This window comes from Megalops cyprinoides, chromosome 6, assembly GCF_013368585.1.
Source record: "Megalops cyprinoides isolate fMegCyp1 chromosome 6, fMegCyp1.pri, whole genome shotgun sequence".
NCBI lineage: Eukaryota > Metazoa > Chordata > Actinopteri > Elopiformes > Megalopidae > Megalops > Megalops cyprinoides.
In genome coordinates, this window is record NC_050588.1 from 37,658,887 (window position 1) to 37,677,500 (window position 18,614).

Consider the following 18,614-nt stretch of genomic DNA (forward strand, 5'->3'; position numbering starts at 1 on the left):
TGATTTTCCTGGAAGGTCCAGCTCCGGTGCCACTCTCCCTGGCCTCCAACCCCAGCCGTTTCGGGACAGGCTGTTTGGTGGAGGGCCGGTTTGGGGCTCCATGAGCCACACTCTCTCACACACACTGCAGGCTGCTGTGAGGGGAAGCCATGTTTTTTACATCACGTGTGGTGGTTATTATTTGGGAATGCGTCTGAGTGTTTCTGAAGCAGAAGAGGGGCGGGGGGAAGGGGGTGGAGGCAGGAGGGGAGTGGCAGCGTGTTTTACCAGCCCCCGCGGGTGAGAGGAGTTGAGTTTCTCTGGTCGGAGGACCAGCGTGCACGTACACACACTCGTGTGCACATGCACATACACATCTGCTTTTGTCTGCCATGTATTATCTGGATGCGCATCGATGAAGCATGTGCATAAATTTGTTAGTGTATACATACACATATGTGTAGGTTTATGCATGCGTGTGTCTGTGTGTATGGGTGTCTGTGTGTGTGCGGGTGTGTGTCTGTCTGTCTGTGCGTTTGTGTGTTGTTTGTGGGAGTTTGTGTCTGTGTATCTGTGTGTGTCTGTGTGCGGGTGTGTGTCTGATTGTCTGTGCGTGCCTGTGTTTGTGTGTCTGTGTCTGTGTCTGTGTCTGTGTCTGTGTCTGTGTCTCTGTGCATGCATGTACGTGTGCAGGTGTCTGTGTGTGTGGGGGGGGTGTGTGTGTGTGTGCGCGCGGGTGTTTGTGGGGGTGTGTGTGTGTGTGTGTGTGTGTGTGTGTGGTACAGCTCTCTCTCTCTCTGGGCAGCAGTGTGTGTGTGTGGTACAGCTCTCTCTCTCTCTCTCTGGGCAGCAGTGTGTGTGTGTGGTACAGCTCTCTCTCTCTCTGGGCAGCAGTGTGTGTGTGTGGTACAGCTCTCTCTCTCTCTCTCTCTCTCTGGGCAGCAGTGTGTGTGTGTGGTACAGCTCTCTCTCTCTCTGGGCAGCAGTGAGTGGTGGAGTTGCGTCGCCCACAGCATCTCTGTAATTACACCGCTCTCGTCTCTCTGCTCAGCCCAAAACAAACGAACACGGAGCCGTTCACCTCACCGTACCTCACCGTGCTGCGCGCTAACCCGAGCCAGCCTTACCTCCATTTACACTCCAGCTCCTGCTACAGAGTGTTAACCCTCTGCGGGGCCCGGGGCCTCCCCACAGCACGGGGCTGTGCTTTCAGCGTCTCCTGTCACTTAAATAAGCCCTTCCTTATGGGCTGTTATTATTTAAGTGATTATCGCTTTTTTTTGCTCGCATACCTAGTTCTATAATTATTCTTGGTCACGTCAGCATGTGTCTGTTCTGTTGTGGCTGAATGTGAGGGAGGAGTAGGTTTGTGCAGAAGCCACTGTACCTGCAGTTATCTCTGAGCCAAATGTAGCTTCGCAGCAGTTCCTGGGTCCGTTTCACTGGCCAGTCCCGCTGACAGTTAACATCCTCAGCAGGACCGGAAATGCGTATAAAAGAGGGAAAAACCTCAACGATGGAGGCGTTAATACATTTGGATATTTTTATTCTCAGCATACTTCTGCTGTGACTTGTCGCTTGTAACTATGGGTAACCAGCAACGGTATCTAGGGGACACGAAGCGTGTGTTGGTACAAATGAGCCTTTGGATTCAAGCGTATTTGCTTACGAAGGCAAAGTGTAATTGAAAGTGTTTGAAACCGCTGGAATTATAGAGCTGCGGTGTTTATTGGGTACATGAGGAATATGCCCAGCAGTACTGGGGTGAGAGGCCCACAGGAGGGCCCAGAGTGGTAATGGATGCCAGTATCACTGCTGCACTGAAGCTCATGGCATGTCTCCACTGAGAAAACCCAGGAAATATCATTGCCTGCCTGTCGTAACCTGCCTGAATGGGGCTAATAATCCCAAAGATGCCCCAGAGCAATATAAAAATTTATTTTTACCATTACATGGCAGTTAGACCTGTCATAATTTGTGGAAGATTTTCCATTCATATTTAGTCCATTCACCTCCTTTCAACAGTGTGTAAAGCAGGTTGTTTTTTTTTTTCCTGTTGAGTCAAACGCCACACCCAGTTGAGTAAGGCCTGCCGTGTCGCTCACATAGGTGAATGTTGGCGGGAGTGTCCTGCGTGGGAGGGGGGGGGGGATTCAGGCATCCAAGCCCTCTGTGTGTGACACCAGAGTGGGGGGGGGGGGGGTGGATTTCCGCAGACAGACCGGGGAGGAGTGTGGGTCAGTGTTTCAGGGCGGTCATGTGACACGCCAGCCCTTCCTAATGCGGTGACTCATGACTGTTGGACACTGCCCCCGCAGGCCGTGAGAGGCATTGCGCCCATTACAGAGGGTGCACAGGCCCTATGTTTTTGTGTGTGTGTGTGTGTGTGTGTGTGTGTCTGCCAGGAGGGAGGGACTGTGTGTGTCCAGAGACTTATGGCAGGTTACCTTCAGGTTTTTCCAGCAGATAATCAATAATTGCATCATTTAAGCAGTGACATCATTTATTTTATTCTCATGAATCAGTTTGTTCCTGTTGAACCTGCCAGCTCAGACAGCTACATTCACCATGGTTTTCACATTAATTTATAATTCAGGGATCACAGATCTTAGGTTTCCGTGTGAGAGAACTCCTGAAGGCCACCTTCCAAGCGGCCGTCTAACCTCGGAGTGCTGTGAATGTGTTGGGAGATTAGCCTTCACCGCTAACTGCGAGACCTCTGCCTGATGTTGTGCTTGTGTTCATGCTAAGCTGTGCGGTCACAGTTGTTGTGTTTGTGTTTGGGTTTTGGGGGTCCTGTTTGGGGGGGGGGGTTGCATGGTATTGCTGGTCTCTCCGCCCATTCTCACCCCCCTCCCTGCCGCTTTTTTCGCAGGTCTCCCCATGTCCTCTGTCTGATGTGTTTTTGGGGGGGGGTGTGCTGGTTTCTCCGCCTGCTCTCACGCCCCTCCCCCCGCTGTGTTCGCAGGTCTCCCCATGTCCTCTGTCTGATGTGTTTTTGGGGGGGGGGGGTGTGCTGGTTTCTCCGCCTGCTCTCACGCCCCTCCCCCCGCTGTGTTCGCAGGTCTCCCCATGTCCTCTGTCTGATGTGTTTTTGGGGGGGTGTGCTGGTTTCTCCGCCTGCTCTCACGCCCCTCCCCCCGCTGTGTTCGCAGGTCTCCCCATGTCCGTGAGGCTCTGTCTGCGGCGCTGCAGAACCCCCCCCTCGGAGTGGTCTGTCGCTGCAATTCGGACCCCGTGATCCCGCCCTCCCCCCTTTCCCCCCCCGCCCCCTCCCCCTTCCCCCCCTCCCTCCGCGCCGCTGTGCTGGACGTCATGAGCATAGTAATCACGCTGGGAGTCACCACACCAGAGACGTCCTACTCCGACATGGCTGCTGGATCAGAGTGAGTACCGAGGGCACGGGGAGTTGGTTGGGGGGGGGGATTACCACACTCCTGTAGTCCTGTAGTTCAGCTGCATTTCCTGCCCTCTTTAAGCCACCAGTTTAGTGCTGTCTTCTATACCACCCCAGTCTCTATACGAACATCAGTGCTGTCCTCCATACCACTCTCTGTGCTGTCCTCCATACCACTCTCAGTGCTGTCTTCCATACCACTCTCTGTGCTGTCCTCCATACCACTCTCAGTGCTGTCCTCCATACCACTCTCAGTGCTGTCTTCCATACCACTCTGTGCTGTCCTCCATACCACTCTCAGTGCTGTCTTCCATACCACTCTCTGTGCTGTCCTCCATACCACTCTCAGTGCTGTCCTCCATACCACTCTCAGTGCTGTCTTCCATACCACTCTCTGTGCTGTCCTCCATACCACTCTCAGTGCTGTCCTCCATACCACTCTCAGTGCTGTCTTCCATACCACTCTCAGTGCTGTCCTCCATACCACTCTCAGTGCTGTCCTCCATACCACTCCCAGTGCTGTCCTCCATACCACTCTCAGTGCTGTCTTCCATACCACTCTCAGTGCTGTCCTCCATACCACTCTCTGTGCTGTCTTCCATGCCCTCCATGCTGTAGTCACATGACTTTCATACCTGTCACTTGGCTGACCACCCAACCAGGCCCAAATCCCCTCTGTAACCCCGTGAAGCCATGGGGCTGCATGGCAGTGATCTAATGCACCCACTCAGGCTGCCAGCACATGGCTGCAGACCTCGGTGTCCGAGATGTGCAGCAATCCTGTTATTACGGAGAGCGCTCCGGTTAGCGGGGGGAGAGAGAGGGGCTCCGGTTAGCGGGGGGAGAGAGAGGGGCTCCGGTTAGCAGGGGGAGAGAGAGGGGGGCTCCGGTTAGCAGGGGGAGAGAGAGGGGGGCTCCGGTTAGCGGGGGGAGAGAGAGGGGCTCCGGTTAGCAGGGGGAGAGAGAGGGGCTCCCGGAGCCCCCCTCTCTCTCGGAGGGTCGGGGAGATGGGGTTAGGGTCTGGGGGAACGCAGGAGGGGACGTACGGTTTTGGACAGGGGTCTGAGGTGAGGAGCAGGAGCAGCCTGGTGCTTTTGGATCTGCACCTCCCTGAGGGCGGAGGGGGAAGAACAGAAAACAATGTGCGGAATGTAGGTGAAGGTGTGCAGGCAGAGCGAGGAAGAGAACTGCTCCTTTTCGCTCACAGAGAGATCAGGGAACGGCTCCTTTTCGCTCACAGAGAGATCGGGGAACGGCTCCTTTTCGCTCACAGAGAGATCAGGGAACGGCTCCTTTTCGCTCACAGAGAGATCGGGGAACGGCTCCTTTTCGCTCACAGAGAGATCAGGGAACGGCTCCTTTTCACTCGCACAGAGATCAGAGAACGGCTCCTTTTCGCTCACACAGAGATCAGGGAACGGCTCCTTTTCACTCACAGAGAGATCGGGGAACGGCTCCTTTTCACTCACAGAGAGATCGGGGAACGGCTCCTTTTCGCTCACAGAGAGATCGGGGAACGGCTCCTTTTCGCTCACAGAGAGATCAGGGAACGGCTCCTTTTCGCTCACAGAGAGATCGGGGAACGGCTCCTTTTCGCTCACAGAGAGATCGGGGAACGGCTGCTTTTCGCTCACAGAGAGATCAGGGAACGGCTCCTTTTCGCTCACAGAGAGATCAGTGTAGCCACTTTAGTCAGAACTGAGCCTATACCTGAAACTCTTTTTAAAAGCCTGCTTTTGGGAAATCACTGTAAGGATCAGATATTATTCATTAAATGTGTTTTTACTCTAAGTTTGTGCACTAAATTGTGAAATGGGTGATTAAAGTCTGCTATCCTCCTCAGAGTTCTGTTGAGGACCAGTGCATGTTGTAGTATGTAATGGTGGAGAGTGTAGCATTTACACATGCTAGCTGATAGGCTGTTGAGTACAGAAAGTCTTTATCAGTGTTGTGGCTCCATCTAGTGGTGGTGTTTGTCCTCACCTGAATGTGGGGAACATTGAGTTCATGCTGTACTCAGATATCTGTTGCTAAAAAAATGCGGTATCTCTGTTCAGGGATGCCTGTTCAATAATGTTTTACTGACTGGTGAAAGCTTTCCCACACAGACTGTAGCTGCCTCAGTGTGACGTGAATTTGAAAATAACAGCAAGAAAATACACAAGCGTTTCACAATACTGTTTGTCTTAGCGTGTGTGACACTGTGCTTACTATGCAAGTGAGTACAGCTGGACACAGTGGAGGTCTGCATTACCTGTGCTACCTCGGGTGTTAACATGAAGAGTCGTAACCTTCATGCCAGAAGAATCCTGATCCCTACATTTAATTGTCTGGTACATGCATTTATCATAGTGGTTGTGAATGGGCTTATATACTAATAAGCCATGGAAGATGATCCCTGCTTGTGAGGTTTACCAGAAAGGATTCGTGCTCTGATTTGTCAGTCCCTTTCAGCACAGAACTGCGGAGTCCCAGTCATCTTTGCTGTGTTTATGGTATAACAGTATGCTGCAGAATATTGTATTACTTATTGTAGACCTGATTGTAAGTATGACTGTTTCTTCAGCGTCCTACACTGGCTGAGAGTGGGCACAGTTAACAGCCTTAGTGGTCATTGTTTTCCTGTGTTAAGTATGTCTTCTTTTTCTCTGGCCTGTGTGTGTGTGTGTAATGTGTGAGAGGGTGGTTGGATATAATGGACATAGTGTTGCCTGGTTTCTCTCAGGGCCTGTGTGTGTGTGTGTGTGTGTGTGTGTGTGTGTGTGTCTGTATGTATGTATGTATGCATGTGTGAGAGGGTGGTTGGATATAGTGGATATAGTGTTGCCTGGTTTCTCTCAGGGCCTGTGTGTGTGTGTGTGTGTGTGTGTGTGTGTGTGTGTGTGTGTGTGTGTGTGTGTGTTCCTGTAGTCACTCCTCCCGTGTCTCTGCAGCCCTGAGTCAGTGGAAGCGAGCCCTGCAGTGAACGAGAAGAACTACTCCAACCACAGCTGCGGCAGCGCCCAGAATCACGGCTACCGGGGACTACCTTACGCTGTGAGTACCGTCTCACCCACCTACTCAACGTACAGCGCTGTGAATAAGGCCTTTACCCCACCACTCTACAGCACGCTGTAAAGCCTCTCCCCGTGACACTAAAACACACACACAGACCTGCAATTAAGATTTAATTAGTTTACACCTGTATGTAAATGAGATTTGCAGTCTGTACTGTGCATCGCTTCCCTTGAGCAGCCTTTGTGTTCAGGGTCACCTGCTGGCTTTTTCTTTCAGTCAGTTCTGTCACGTGGGTCACCAGGTAGCTGGCTCTTACAGGCATTGGGCATGTCCTGTCAGGCACTGAGCACTGCGTTTTATTCACCGCGGCTGTGCCCTTGAAGGGTTTCTGTGACTCATGATGCCCATTGTGGTAGTCCAGAGTAGTGTGCATGGTGAGCTTAGGAGCTTTGCTGAAGTTTTCAGTTTGAAAGGAACAGAATGTCATGCCCCCACACTGCAGCACACATCTGACGCAAAGAGTTCGTTCAGGAGCTGGGATCGGGAATGGAGGAAGCTCTCCGAGCGCTGTAATTTTAGCAGGCGCAAAGTGAAAAACCAGGCTTTCTCTGGGTAGCAGGTGCTGAGTTTGTGCCCTCCAGTTTGTGTGCTTGCCATCGTCTGAAGACTCAGCGGTCTTGCGCTCTGTGCCCTCAGGATCACAACTATGGCGCGCCCCCTCCTCCGACCCCGCCCGCCTCCCCCCTGTCCCAGACCATCATCCCCCGCGTGGAGCTCAACGGCGTCATGCACTCGCGCTACGACGACGACAACTCCGCCGACAGCGACAGCTCCTCGGACGAAGAGGGGGGCGTGGCCGGCTGGTGCCACTGCAGCCTGACGCAGGACGGCTTCCTCATCAAGTGCGACAGCTGCAGGTGAGGGGGCGGGGCGTGCGGGGGAGGAGGGGGCGGGGCGTGGGTGAGGAGGGGCGGGGCGTGGGGGAGGAGAGGGCGGGGCGTGGGGAGAGGAGAGGGAGGGGCATACAATAAGAAGAGGGAGGGGCATAGGTGGAGCGGTGGGAGGGGCATAGATGAAGAGGAGGGAGGCGCACACATGGAGGGGTGGGAGGGATTGGTCAGGTGGGAGCGGTGAGTGTGTGCACATAGAAGAGCTTTTAAAAGGTTCTGGCAGCTGTCATATTGTTTAATTTATTAGTTGTTTTGGCAGAAACTGTACAAAAATTGTAATTATTATCTGTCTGTGATGGAATGATTCCAGGGGTCTGGACCGAAGGAAAGGAGTGGACGCCCAGCGCAGGAAGCCGGAGAATGTGTCGGGTAAGAGGGTTTACGTTACGGGCGTTAGAGAGGCGGAGCTGCTGTCCCCGGTCGGCCTCCTGCCGTGTAACACCGGCCGTGTTTCTGTGCGTTTCCTCCCGCCGTGTAACACCGGCCGTGTTTCTGTGCGTTTCCTCCCGCCGTGTAACACCGGCCGTGTTTCTGTGCGTTTCCTCCCGCTGTGTAACACCGGCCGTGTTTCTGTGCGTTTCCTCCCGCCGTGTAACACCGGCCGTGTTTCTGTGCATTTCCTCCCGCCGTGTAACACCGGCCGTGTTTCTGTGCGTGTCGGCCTCCCGCTGTGTAACACCGGCAGTGTTTCTGTGCGTTTCCTCCCGCCGTGTAACACCGGCCGTGTTTCTGTGCGTTTCCTCCCGCTGTGTAACACCGGCCGTGTTTCTGTGCGTTTCCTCCCGCTGTGTAACACCGGCCATGTTTCTGTGTGTTTCCACACGCAGTGGGAGAGAGCAGCGCCACAGAGAGCGGGGACGAGGAGGTGTCCCCCTCCACGGTGTCCTACACCGCCACCCAGCACACGCCCACCAGCATCACCCTCACTGTCAACCGCGTGAAGAGGAGCAAGCCCAAGAAGAGGAAGAAGAGCGCGGAGAAGGCGCGTGGCACGCCCAAGGGCAAGAAGGTCAAGGTGGGGATGGAGCTGCTGCCTCACACGCCCATCTCACACACGTGCTTATGAGGAGTGTAGTCGTTTAACACCGACACTTATTAAACGAATGTAATTGCTCTATATATTCACTTTTTAAAGGAATGTAATCACGCTGCACTTCTTTAGTAAAAGTATGTTTAATCACTTTGCATATGTGCTTATTAAAGGAATAAAACCACTTTACATGCACTTACTAACACAATATGATAACTCCACATATGCACTTATTAAAGGGATAGTTATTAAATGAATATGACCAGGTCACACGTACACCTATGAAAGGAATATGATCACTCCACACACTATTCCTCTCTGCAGAGTTACACACCCATCACACACATGCTTAATACAGGAGTTTAATAGCGCCACATAAGCACTTTTTAAAGGAATGTAATCACTTATCGTGCACTTGGTAAAGCAGTGTGATCACTTCATGTTTACCCTTATTAAAGGAATATATCTTTCTGTGTGTGCACTTTTAAACGGAATATAGTCAATTCACATGTGTACTCACTAAAAGAATGTTATCACTCCACCTTTACAGTTTTTGAAGGTATATAATCACTCCACATTTACACTTTAAAGCAAAGTAATCACTTGACGTGCATTTTTTTAAAACAGTCTAAGTGCTCCACATTTATTCGTATTAAAGGAATATATTTGCTTCGTATGTGCTATAAAGTGTGTTAAAGTAATATGCATGTTTCATATGTGCGCTTATGAAAGGAATATAATAGTACCACACATTCTTTTATTAAAATAATATAATCCCTCCACAGGCTTTCAGAGAGGGCTCTAGGAAGTCCATGAGGATGAAGGTAAGTAGTCAGCTCTCGTTGCAGGTGTGTTTAGTGTGTAGATGAAGTGCACTCAGCTGTAGGAATATCATTGGGAGATGAAAGAGTAATAAACAAAGCCTCGGTCTGTCAGATTTGTCAGGTTGGAGTAAAAGCTGGTATCCCCGGTGTGGATTCGCAGTCATTGAAAACATTTCTCTTTTGTGAAGTGATAAGGCTATAGGATGTAATACAGCTTGTGCTGTTCCCTGTTCTAGTTGAGTCTTTAATCCTTTTGTGAGGGTATATCTCCTCTGGGTACCCTCGTCCTCAGAGTATTGTGTTTTGAATTGTGTGCCTCTATTGCCCTCTCTGTCTGAGGGAGTCCCCTCAAGAGGTCTGTTTCATTTAAAATCTTCTCTCATGGAAGAGTGCATCCCGGGCTGTGCTTTACTGTATCAAAGCGGGTGAATGCGGAGTTTCAGTGCTGGGCTTTGACGGCCGCGTACGGTAGCGTCACAGATTAGCCACTAGAGGGAGCCGGTGCAGAGGGGGGGAAGCGAATCAGAGGGGCAAGGGTGTGCAATCTCTGGCGGCCTGTTGCAGAACTCGACGACGGAGGCGAACGCGGTGGACGAGAACACGGCGGAGGGCTGGGAGACGAAGATCCGGCAGTGGACGGACCAGTATGAGGAGGCCTTCGCCAACCAGTACAGCGCGGACGTACAGACGCTGCTTCAGCTGCACCGCGCTGCCAGCAAGGCCGCCGAGGGCAAGGCGCCCACTGTTGCCGCCATGGACACCATCAACCGCACCGAGCTGGCCTGCAACAACACCGTCATCGGCTCACAGATGCAGGTGGGTCTGGCGGGTCTGGCGGGTCTGGCGGGTCTGGCGGGTCTGGCGGGTCTGGCGGGTCTGGCGGGTCTGGAGGGTCTGGAGGGTCTGGAGGGTCTGGAGGGTCTGGCGGGTCTGGAGGGTCTGGAGGGTCTGGAGGGTCTGGAGGGTCTGGCGGGGCTCGGCGGGGCTCAGGGTTTTTTCTGTTATCTCAGTGCCTTTTCTGTTGAAATGCACTGACAGGTGTGCTTATTTGTGTAACTGCATCGTATTCCGTATTTACATGCCATGCCTGTGTGTCCTGTTGAGCTTACTGAAACTGTTTTCTGTGTGTGTCTGTGTGTGTGTTTGTACGTTTCTTTGTGCGTGCGTGGTGTGTGTGTGTGTGTTTCTGTATGCGCATGTGTGTGTGTGTGTGTGTGTGTGTGTGTGTGTGTGTGCATGCATATCTGTATGCGTGTGTGCGCACGTGCGTGTGTGTGTGTGTGTGTGTGTGTGTGTGTGTGTATATATATATGTGTGTGTGTGCGCGCGCGCGTGCGTGTGCATGTATGTGTTTGGGTCGCAGCTGCAGCTGGGCCGGGTCACTCGGGTGCAGAAGCACAGGAAGATCTTGCGGGCGGCGCGGGACCTGGAGCCCGACACCCTCATTATCGAGTACCGCGGCAAAGTCATGCTCAAACAGCAGTTCGAGGTCAACGGACACTTCTTCAAAAAGTAAGAGCCGTGCTGCCCATCACGCTACAGCGAGGCCGGAAGCACAGTACCTCCCATTTAACCTGAGACAGGCCAGGGACCTGAGCACAGCTAACATCACACTGCAGAACCCAGGGCGCCTCACAATACACCTAGACACAGGTCCGCTTCGAAATGAGCTGGTGGAGGCCGTCAGCGGCCAGTCCTACAGGTTTATGATTATTTTTAACCCGACATGCTTAACAGTGCATTCCAAGTTACATTCAAGGTACATTATTGTGGAAGTTTTGAAGTTCTATTTAAAGGACTACTTGGAATATTTTGGAAAATCTCAATATCTTAGAGAACATTTCATTTTGTATGTAGCTGTACTCCTCATTCTGCATCCCGTCACAGTCACGTCTCACTCCTGGTTATAAGATGGCGGTGCCTTCCAGCGCGTCTGGATGACTGCTCTTCTGTGCGGGTGTTTAAGATGGCGGTGCCTTCCAGCGCGTCTGGCTGGCTGCTCTTCTGTGCGGGTGTTTAAGATGGCGGTGCCTTCCAGCGCGTCTGGATGGCTGCTCTTCTGTGCGGGTGTTTAAGATGGCGGTGCGTTCCTGCGCCTCTGACTCAGTGCTCTTCTGTGTGGGTGTTTGTGCAGACCCTACCCTTTCGTCCTCTTCTACTCCAAGTTCAACGAAGTGGAGATGTGTGTGGACGCGCGGACGTTCGGCAACGACGCACGCTTCATCAGAAGATCCTGCACGCCCAACGCGGAGGTGAGCCCTGCCGCTCCTGTGCCTGTCACTCTGCCGCTGGTGTAGGGTCACACAGCTAACGGTCACGTGCGAGTTACGCTTAGCAATAGCCTGGTCAGATGCTCCACCGGAGGCTCCCATTGCGGTGCACTCCCCGGTGACCCTGCCAATACTGTTCCCCAATGCGTGGAAAATGGCCACTTGCTGGGTTCAGATATTCAGTCCCATGGCTGGTTTGGGTATTCAGTCCTGTGACTGGTTACAGTATTGGATCCCCTGACTGTAGAATTACATGGCTGGTTGGAGTATTGAATCCTGTGACTGGTTACAGCATTGAATCCCATGGCTGGTTGGAGTATTGAATCCTGTGATTTGAGTGTTGAGTCCGGTGATTGATTTGAGTATCGATTCCTGTGCTTGACTCTCTGCTCTCTCCCCTAGGTGCGACACATGATTGCGGAGGGCATGATTCATCTGTGCATCTATGCGGTAACTCAAATCACCAAGGATGCTGAGGTCACCATTGGGTTTGACTACGAGTTCAACAGCTGGTGTGTAAACACCTGTTTTATCCCATTTGTTGCCTATAACAGGGTCTGGCAGGGTCTGAGTCTGTGAATTACTGCTTTGATGTATAGTACATGCTCAAAATAAATACGCTACAGCACAGTGGGGTCACTACTATCATGATTCGGAGTGATTTAGATCTCATGGTTTACTGTTGGAAACAGATTCAGCCAATCATCAAACAGAATGCAGCCAGTGGGCAGAATCTTTACCAGAGTTACAAGGCAGGGTTTTGAACGGTGCTTCTCTTTTGGCCTCACCTCAGCAATTACAAAGTGGACTGCGCGTGCCACAAGGGCAACCAGAACTGTCCCGTTCAGAAGCACAACCTCAGCCCCCCCGAGCAGCTGCTGCGTGCCCCCTCTGTGCCCGCGCCCGTGGGGGCCGAGACGCGGCGCAGGAAGGCCCGACGGAAAGAGCTGGAGGGGGCCGTGTCCGACGACAGCAACCAGCCCCCCGAAGACCCGGCCGACGCCAAGGACCTCCAGGGAGGCAATGCGGGAGCCAGCGATACAGAGGTCAGTACAGTGCAGGAGTTAGCATACAGAGGTCAGTGCAGTGCAGGAGTTAGCATACAGAGGTCAGTGCAGTGCAGGAGTTAGCATACAGAGGTCAGTGCAGTGCAGGAGTTAGCATATAGAGGTCAGAGCAGTGCAGGAATTAGCATACAGAGGTCAGTGCAGTGCAGGAATTAGCATATAGAGGTCAGTGCAGTTAATGACTGATGTCTTTTTAATCAGACATATCCCCAAGGGTGTGTGGGGTGATTTTAACTTGGTCAGGATGTGTTGGGTGATTATCGCTCATTGAGGGGGTGTGTGTGTGTGTGTGTTTGTGTGTGTTCCATCCAGGAGAGACTCTGTGACGGGATAAAGGTGGAGGATGGGGAAGAAGCCGAGCTGGATGAGAGTGGAGCTCTGCTGCCGAGTAGACGGGTATGTCCCACACACACGCACTCGCACTCATGCGCGCACACACTTGCACTCACACTCACACACTCGCACTCGCACTCGCACTCTCACGCACACACACACACAGAGCAAACTTCACACACTCACACACGCACACACACACACTCTCACGGCTGTCCCTCCCCCTGTCCCCCTGCAGACGCGGGAGGAGCGCAAGGCGGAGGCCATCATGCACGTCTTCGACAACCTGGAGAAGAGGAAGAAGCGGACGGGCCCGAGCCAGGACAGGTGCCAGGGCGGGGCCGAGGAGCCCAAGCAGGAGGCCCCCGACCTGGAGGAGGACAGCGCCTCCCCCGCTGGGACGCTCGCGCCTCCGAGCAGCGGCGTGGGGGTCAGCACGCGCAGAGCCTCCTACGCCACCGTGAGTCCGCCGCCGCTTTCTCCCATCATCCCTTTCTCTCTTTCTCTGTCTTCTTTAAAGCACACATTCCTGACATTACGCACAATGAAAGCTTCGTTGTTCACACAGCTCAGTGATAACAGTGCAGAACCCCACTAATATGAAAATAATTACATTACGTTACATTACATACATTTAGCAGATGCTCTTATCCAGAACAACTTCCAGCACAACAGAACAAAAGTGTATCCAGTTGCTTCAGCAAATATCCAGCTGTATAAATGTTAAACATGTAAAGATTTTATGTAAGTCACTTTGGAGAAGAGCATTGGGTAAATGACAGTAACATAATGTAATGTCAGAATGATGTGTTCATACTCAGATATGCTCTCTCTGTCTTTAGGAAACCCCTCCTGCCGAGCTGGAGAAGGCCCCCGCCACACCCGCGGCCGCCAAGCCTGCCCCCGCCCGCTCCTCCAAGCCCCGCCCCAAGAGCCGCATCTCGCGATACCGGTCGAGCTCGTCGCAGCGGGCCCGGCGGCAGCGCCAGGCCCTGGCCCAGCAGGCTGCGGAGCAGGGGCAGGGCGTGGCCGAGGAGGGGGTCCTGGGGGCCCTGTCCGTCGAGCCGGGGGTCGGGGAGGGCATCCCTGGTGGGGGGCAGCCCCTGGACACCGACGGGCCGGGGGGCGCCGCGTCCGGGGCTTTGGGCAACAAGGCCCAGCTCCGCTACCCTAAAACCAAGAAGGTACGCGCCGGGCGTGTGGGACAGTGTGCTTAGTCTAACAGTCTTACCAATGCATGAGATTATAGAGCAGGGTGTTTTTTTCTGATTGTGGAGAATCCTGCAGCATAACATGCATTAGGGCATAGTTTGCAGATTCAGACATCAGGAGTAACATTCAATGTAAAAGTGTGAAAGGTTATGACACGCAGCTGATGAAAGGGCTGTTTTAGTGAAGACATTAAAGGTTTAGTTTGGTTGAGAAATGGTTCCTGTGCAGATTCATCACAGTGTTTCTGAGCTGTGCTGACAGTGTGTTCGTGTGTTTGTGTCTGTGTGCATGTGTGTGTGCACACGTGTGTGTGTGTGTCTGTACGCGCACGTGTGTCTGTGTGTCTGCGTGTGTGTATGTGCGTGTGTGTGCATGTCTGTGAGCAGTACCTGGTGACGGAGTGGCTGAACGACAAAGTTCTGGAGAAGCCGGAGTGCCCGGTGGACCGTCCGCTGCGGATCACCACCGACCCCACGGTGCTGGCCACCACCCTCAACATGCTGCCGGGCCTGTCCCACTCACCCCTCATCTGCACCACACCCAAACACTACGTACGCTTCGGCTCGCCGTTCACCCCTGAGAGACGCAGGCGTCTGGTCAACGTGGACGGCTCCTACGGCTCCTTCAAGAAGGTGAGGCCATAAAAGACACGTAAAGGAAACCCTCCCTCTGGGGTTACGAGTAACGTTTTCTCACAGTTTATTTTAAAGACAAAAGTGTTCTTGGAGCACAGTGGTATATAGGGAATGATGGTATTCACAGTAACTTTAGATTACATTAATGTCATTTAGCAGAGGCTCTTATCCAGAGTGACTTGCATGGGTTACAATTTTACTCACGTCAACAGCTACATATTTACCGAGACAATTTTGGGGTAAAGCAGCAGCTTTACCCAAGGGTAAAGCAGCAGAGCGCCAGTGGGGAATCGAACCAGCAACCTTTTGGTTACGAGCCCTGGTGCCTATCGCTATGCCACACTGCTGCCCATTACTTATAATCCTCATCATTGTATTGTGGTTGTATAGGGATGCAATTTTATGATCAGTCTAGCCGTTTCTTGCCTGGCATGTGTGATGCGATGGTGTGTGTGTCTCTGCAGCGATGGATCAAGCAGGCGCAGGATGAGAGCATGTCTTCGGCCAGCACAGAGGACAGGACAGCATCCGTCTCTTCACACCAAAGCAGCAGCAGCAGCAGCAGCAGCGCTTCCAACCCTTTTAAAGCGGGTATCTACCGCCTCCGAACTGCCCTGCCCACTGCACAAGACTGCCCCTCACCCTCACGCTAACTCTAATCCACTGCACAACACGACACGAACCCTCACCCTCACCCTCACGCCAACTCTAATCCACTGCACAACACGACACGAACCCTCACCCTCACCCTCACGCTAACTCTAATCCACTGCACAAGACTGCCCCTCACCCTCACCCTCACGCCAACTCTAATCCACTGCACAACACGACACGAACCCTCACCCTCACCCTCACGCCAACTCTAATCCACTGCACAACACGACACGAACCCTCACCCTCACCCTCACGCTAACTCTAATCCACTGCACAAGACTGCCCCTCACCCTCACCCTCACGCTAACTCTAATCCACTGCACAAGACTGCCCCTCACCCTCACCCTCACGCTAACTCTAATCCACTGCACAACACGACACGAACCCTCACCCTCACGCCAACTCTAATCCACTGCACAAGACTGCCCCTCACCCTCACCCTCACGCTAACTCTAATCCACTGCACAACACGACTCTAACTCTCACCCTCACGCTAACTCTAACCCTAACTCTAATCCACTGTATAACACGACACTAATGCGATCTGTTAATCTTAACTCTAACCCTAACTCTAACCCTTTTAAAGTCAGTACCTGCAGCCTCCGAACTACCCTGCCCACCACAAACACAGCTTACAGGCTCTGAGATTCAGACTCAGTGTAAATTGAGTTATGATGCTCTGAGATTCAGGCTCAGTGTAAATTGAGTTATGATGCTTTGATATTCAGACGCAATATGAATGAACTAAATGACTTCTGATCAAAAATGTAACCAGGGTTGTATGGACCAGCTGTTGCAGTAGAAGTACGGTTACGCACGCACACGCACGCACGCACACGCACGCACATGCACACGCACGCACACACACACACACACACACACACACACACGCACGCACGCACGCGTGCGTATTTGAAAGGTCATATTCTCGTTATTCTGGGATGTCAGTGATGCTGTGTGTGTGTGTGTGTGTTTGTGTGTGTGTGACCGGCGCCTCTCCCCTCTTCGCTCAGAACTGACAGCACCTTTCAAGAAGCGGAAATCGAAGTTCTCGTCGGAGCCAGCGCTGGCGTCGGCGTCGGGGGCGGAGCTGCTGCGGCCGCTGTCCCCCATCACGCCCCCGCTGCCCTCCGACCCCATGCACCCCCTGCTGGCGGCCTCCTGCGCCCTCGTCCTGGGCCCCGACGAAGAACGGCACAACGGCTACAGCCTGCCCTACTCCCCCCTGCGCTCGCTCTCCGCCAGCCGCTGCAACACCCCGCTGCAGTTCGAGGTGAGGAGGAGGAGGAGGGACCTCTGAGTCTGTCTGTACCCCGCAGGGAGGGGGGGGGCTTGTATCATTCATATTGTGTGTGTAATCTGACTGCTTACTTAATAAGAGGCTTTTCCTCCCCCCAGAACATATCGTCTCCGGAGGCTTCGCCCGCCCACAGGCCCGAGTCACTGTCACCTGAGGTCAGTAGCCACTGTGGGGTTATCGGTGGTGGTTTGGGTGTTTTGGGAAGGGCGGGTTAGTGACCCCGAGGCGTGCTCTCTCTGCCCCTCTCCACAGCCCTGCGTGCGGCCGGATTTCGACGTCCCGCGGGTGGCGTTCCCCGATCTCTCCCTACCCTCCGGCCTGGAGAGCCCCGCCCTGTCAGCCCCGGCGGCGTCGGAGGAGTTCCCCGCCACCTCGGACGCCCCGCCCCCCTCTGCCCCCGCCCCTCCCCCCGAGGCTCAGGCCCGTGAGCAGGCCTTCCGCACGGAGTTCAACCTCATCTACACCTGCTCCCCGCTCAACGCCAACCTGGCCGCGGCCGGGGACCGCCGGCTGTCCCAGTCCGAGGGCGGTGCCGGCGGCTTCTCCCCCGCGGACGCCTCCTTCTTCAGCGGTGTCGGCGGCAGCCAGGGTCTTCTCTCGGACCCGGGCCCCGGCTCCGTGTCTCCCTACCCTGAGCCGCACTATGGCGGCGGTTACCCAGACAACGGCACGCCCCCTCACCCCAGCAACCCGCCGCAGAAAAAGAAGGCAAGTCCTCCGCCTCCCGGTCCCGGCAGACAGTTCCGCTCTGGTAATACCGCAGGAACGCTGCACCTGTAAGATTTCAGCGCAGCCTGAGACACACTGAAACGTCACAGGATCCGTGGCTAGTGTGTGACTTGTGGGCTTGATTTTCCATGTGTTAGCGGTGCCCAAGGGCAAAGACATGTAGATCAGAGAAGCGACTGATACTGTGTGCTCTCTTTCCTCCTTGCTTCTTGTTTGCTCATCCATTTTGTCCTCAGAGTGGCGACAGCCTGTATTATACTGTATGAAGTTGTAAGGACTGATACCATAGTTTTGGTGCAGACACAGAATGAGTGAACTTCTCAAGAAAAACTTCTATCCGGCACATCTAGACCGAGTCATGACCTGCAACATGTATCTCCATATCCTGCACCATATACCACGTAGCCATGACCTGCTCTCTCGATTATATATTGTGTCACAACCGTTGGTGCTTTATTTGGGTCCGGTAGGTTACGTTTTAGGGGGACGTCATTCCCTGCAGCAGCTTTTGGACACATATGTAGCTCCTGCAAGTGGAAGCATATTTTTAGCGTAGCAGGAAGTATTTCTGAAGTTGCTCAGTGTCTAGCGGTAGGCTGCACGTGAGCCCAGCTGAAGCTGGCTACCTGAAGCTGTACTGTTCGCCGCCTTTGCTCCTGATGCTTCTGCAAAGTCTTTTTTTTCCCACTTTTTTTCAAGGCAGAGGGCCAACCAGCATACCCTTAGTCTGCTGACAGGAAAGGCAGATTACCAGGCTATATCTGTAAGAAGTCAATACAAGCCAGTACAGAATATGGTGAATATTCCCTAAACTACATTTAGAAGTGTGCATGTCAATATTGTTGCATCCGCATACACCCCTCGCCCCACCTCCCCCGCCCTCCCCGAAATGACATTACAGTTTTCCAAACACACGAACAGTTGTGCGTATTTTTATTTTTCTCATTTCTCCATCGCAGTTGAGACATATGATTATTATTATTATTACATGGGCGTTTGAGAAAGCCACTTTTTTTGTGTTGCCATGGTGATGTCTGGGTCCCGTGTCATCATTCAGCTGGTTTCGGAACGTGGCCTCCAGTGCATCGCATTCATGGCCCGGTTCCTCATGCGTCCCCCTCTCCCGCCCACTCCCATCGCCCCCCCCGCATCCATCCGCCCCCAAACGGATATGCGCACAGCAGCCAGGGTGAGGGGGGATGGGGAGGGAGGGGGTCAAGGCCTGCCGAGCAGCCCC

General features: G+C 53.3%; 1 protein-coding gene across 2 annotated transcripts in view; it reads left to right on the plus strand.

Annotated features, from left to right (window-relative positions):
- The first annotated feature begins 3,281 nt into the window (after window positions 1-3,281).
- setd5 (SET domain containing 5) overlaps window positions 3,282-18,614 on the plus strand; it is a 23,010-nt gene continuing 7,677 nt past the window's right edge. For both annotated transcript variants that reach the window (XM_036531003.1, XM_036531004.1), the window contains exons 1-19: window positions 3,282-3,365; window positions 6,310-6,412; window positions 7,070-7,290; window positions 7,634-7,692; window positions 8,151-8,338; window positions 9,139-9,177; window positions 9,742-9,993; window positions 10,541-10,689; window positions 11,312-11,429; window positions 11,850-11,959; window positions 12,241-12,493; window positions 12,827-12,910; window positions 13,086-13,307; window positions 13,690-14,031; window positions 14,446-14,691; window positions 15,159-15,285; window positions 16,362-16,621; window positions 16,747-16,803; window positions 16,901-17,356. In XM_036531003.1, the coding sequence (XP_036386896.1) occupies window positions 3,295-3,365; window positions 6,310-6,412; window positions 7,070-7,290; window positions 7,634-7,692; window positions 8,151-8,338; window positions 9,139-9,177; window positions 9,742-9,993; window positions 10,541-10,689; window positions 11,312-11,429; window positions 11,850-11,959; window positions 12,241-12,493; window positions 12,827-12,910; window positions 13,086-13,307; window positions 13,690-14,031; window positions 14,446-14,691; window positions 15,159-15,285; window positions 16,362-16,621; window positions 16,747-16,803; window positions 16,901-17,356 (3,357 nt within the window). In that variant the 5' untranslated portion in view covers window positions 3,282-3,294. The remainder of the gene's footprint in view (window positions 3,366-6,309; window positions 6,413-7,069; window positions 7,291-7,633; window positions 7,693-8,150; window positions 8,339-9,138; window positions 9,178-9,741; window positions 9,994-10,540; window positions 10,690-11,311; window positions 11,430-11,849; window positions 11,960-12,240; window positions 12,494-12,826; window positions 12,911-13,085; window positions 13,308-13,689; window positions 14,032-14,445; window positions 14,692-15,158; window positions 15,286-16,361; window positions 16,622-16,746; window positions 16,804-16,900; window positions 17,357-18,614) is intronic.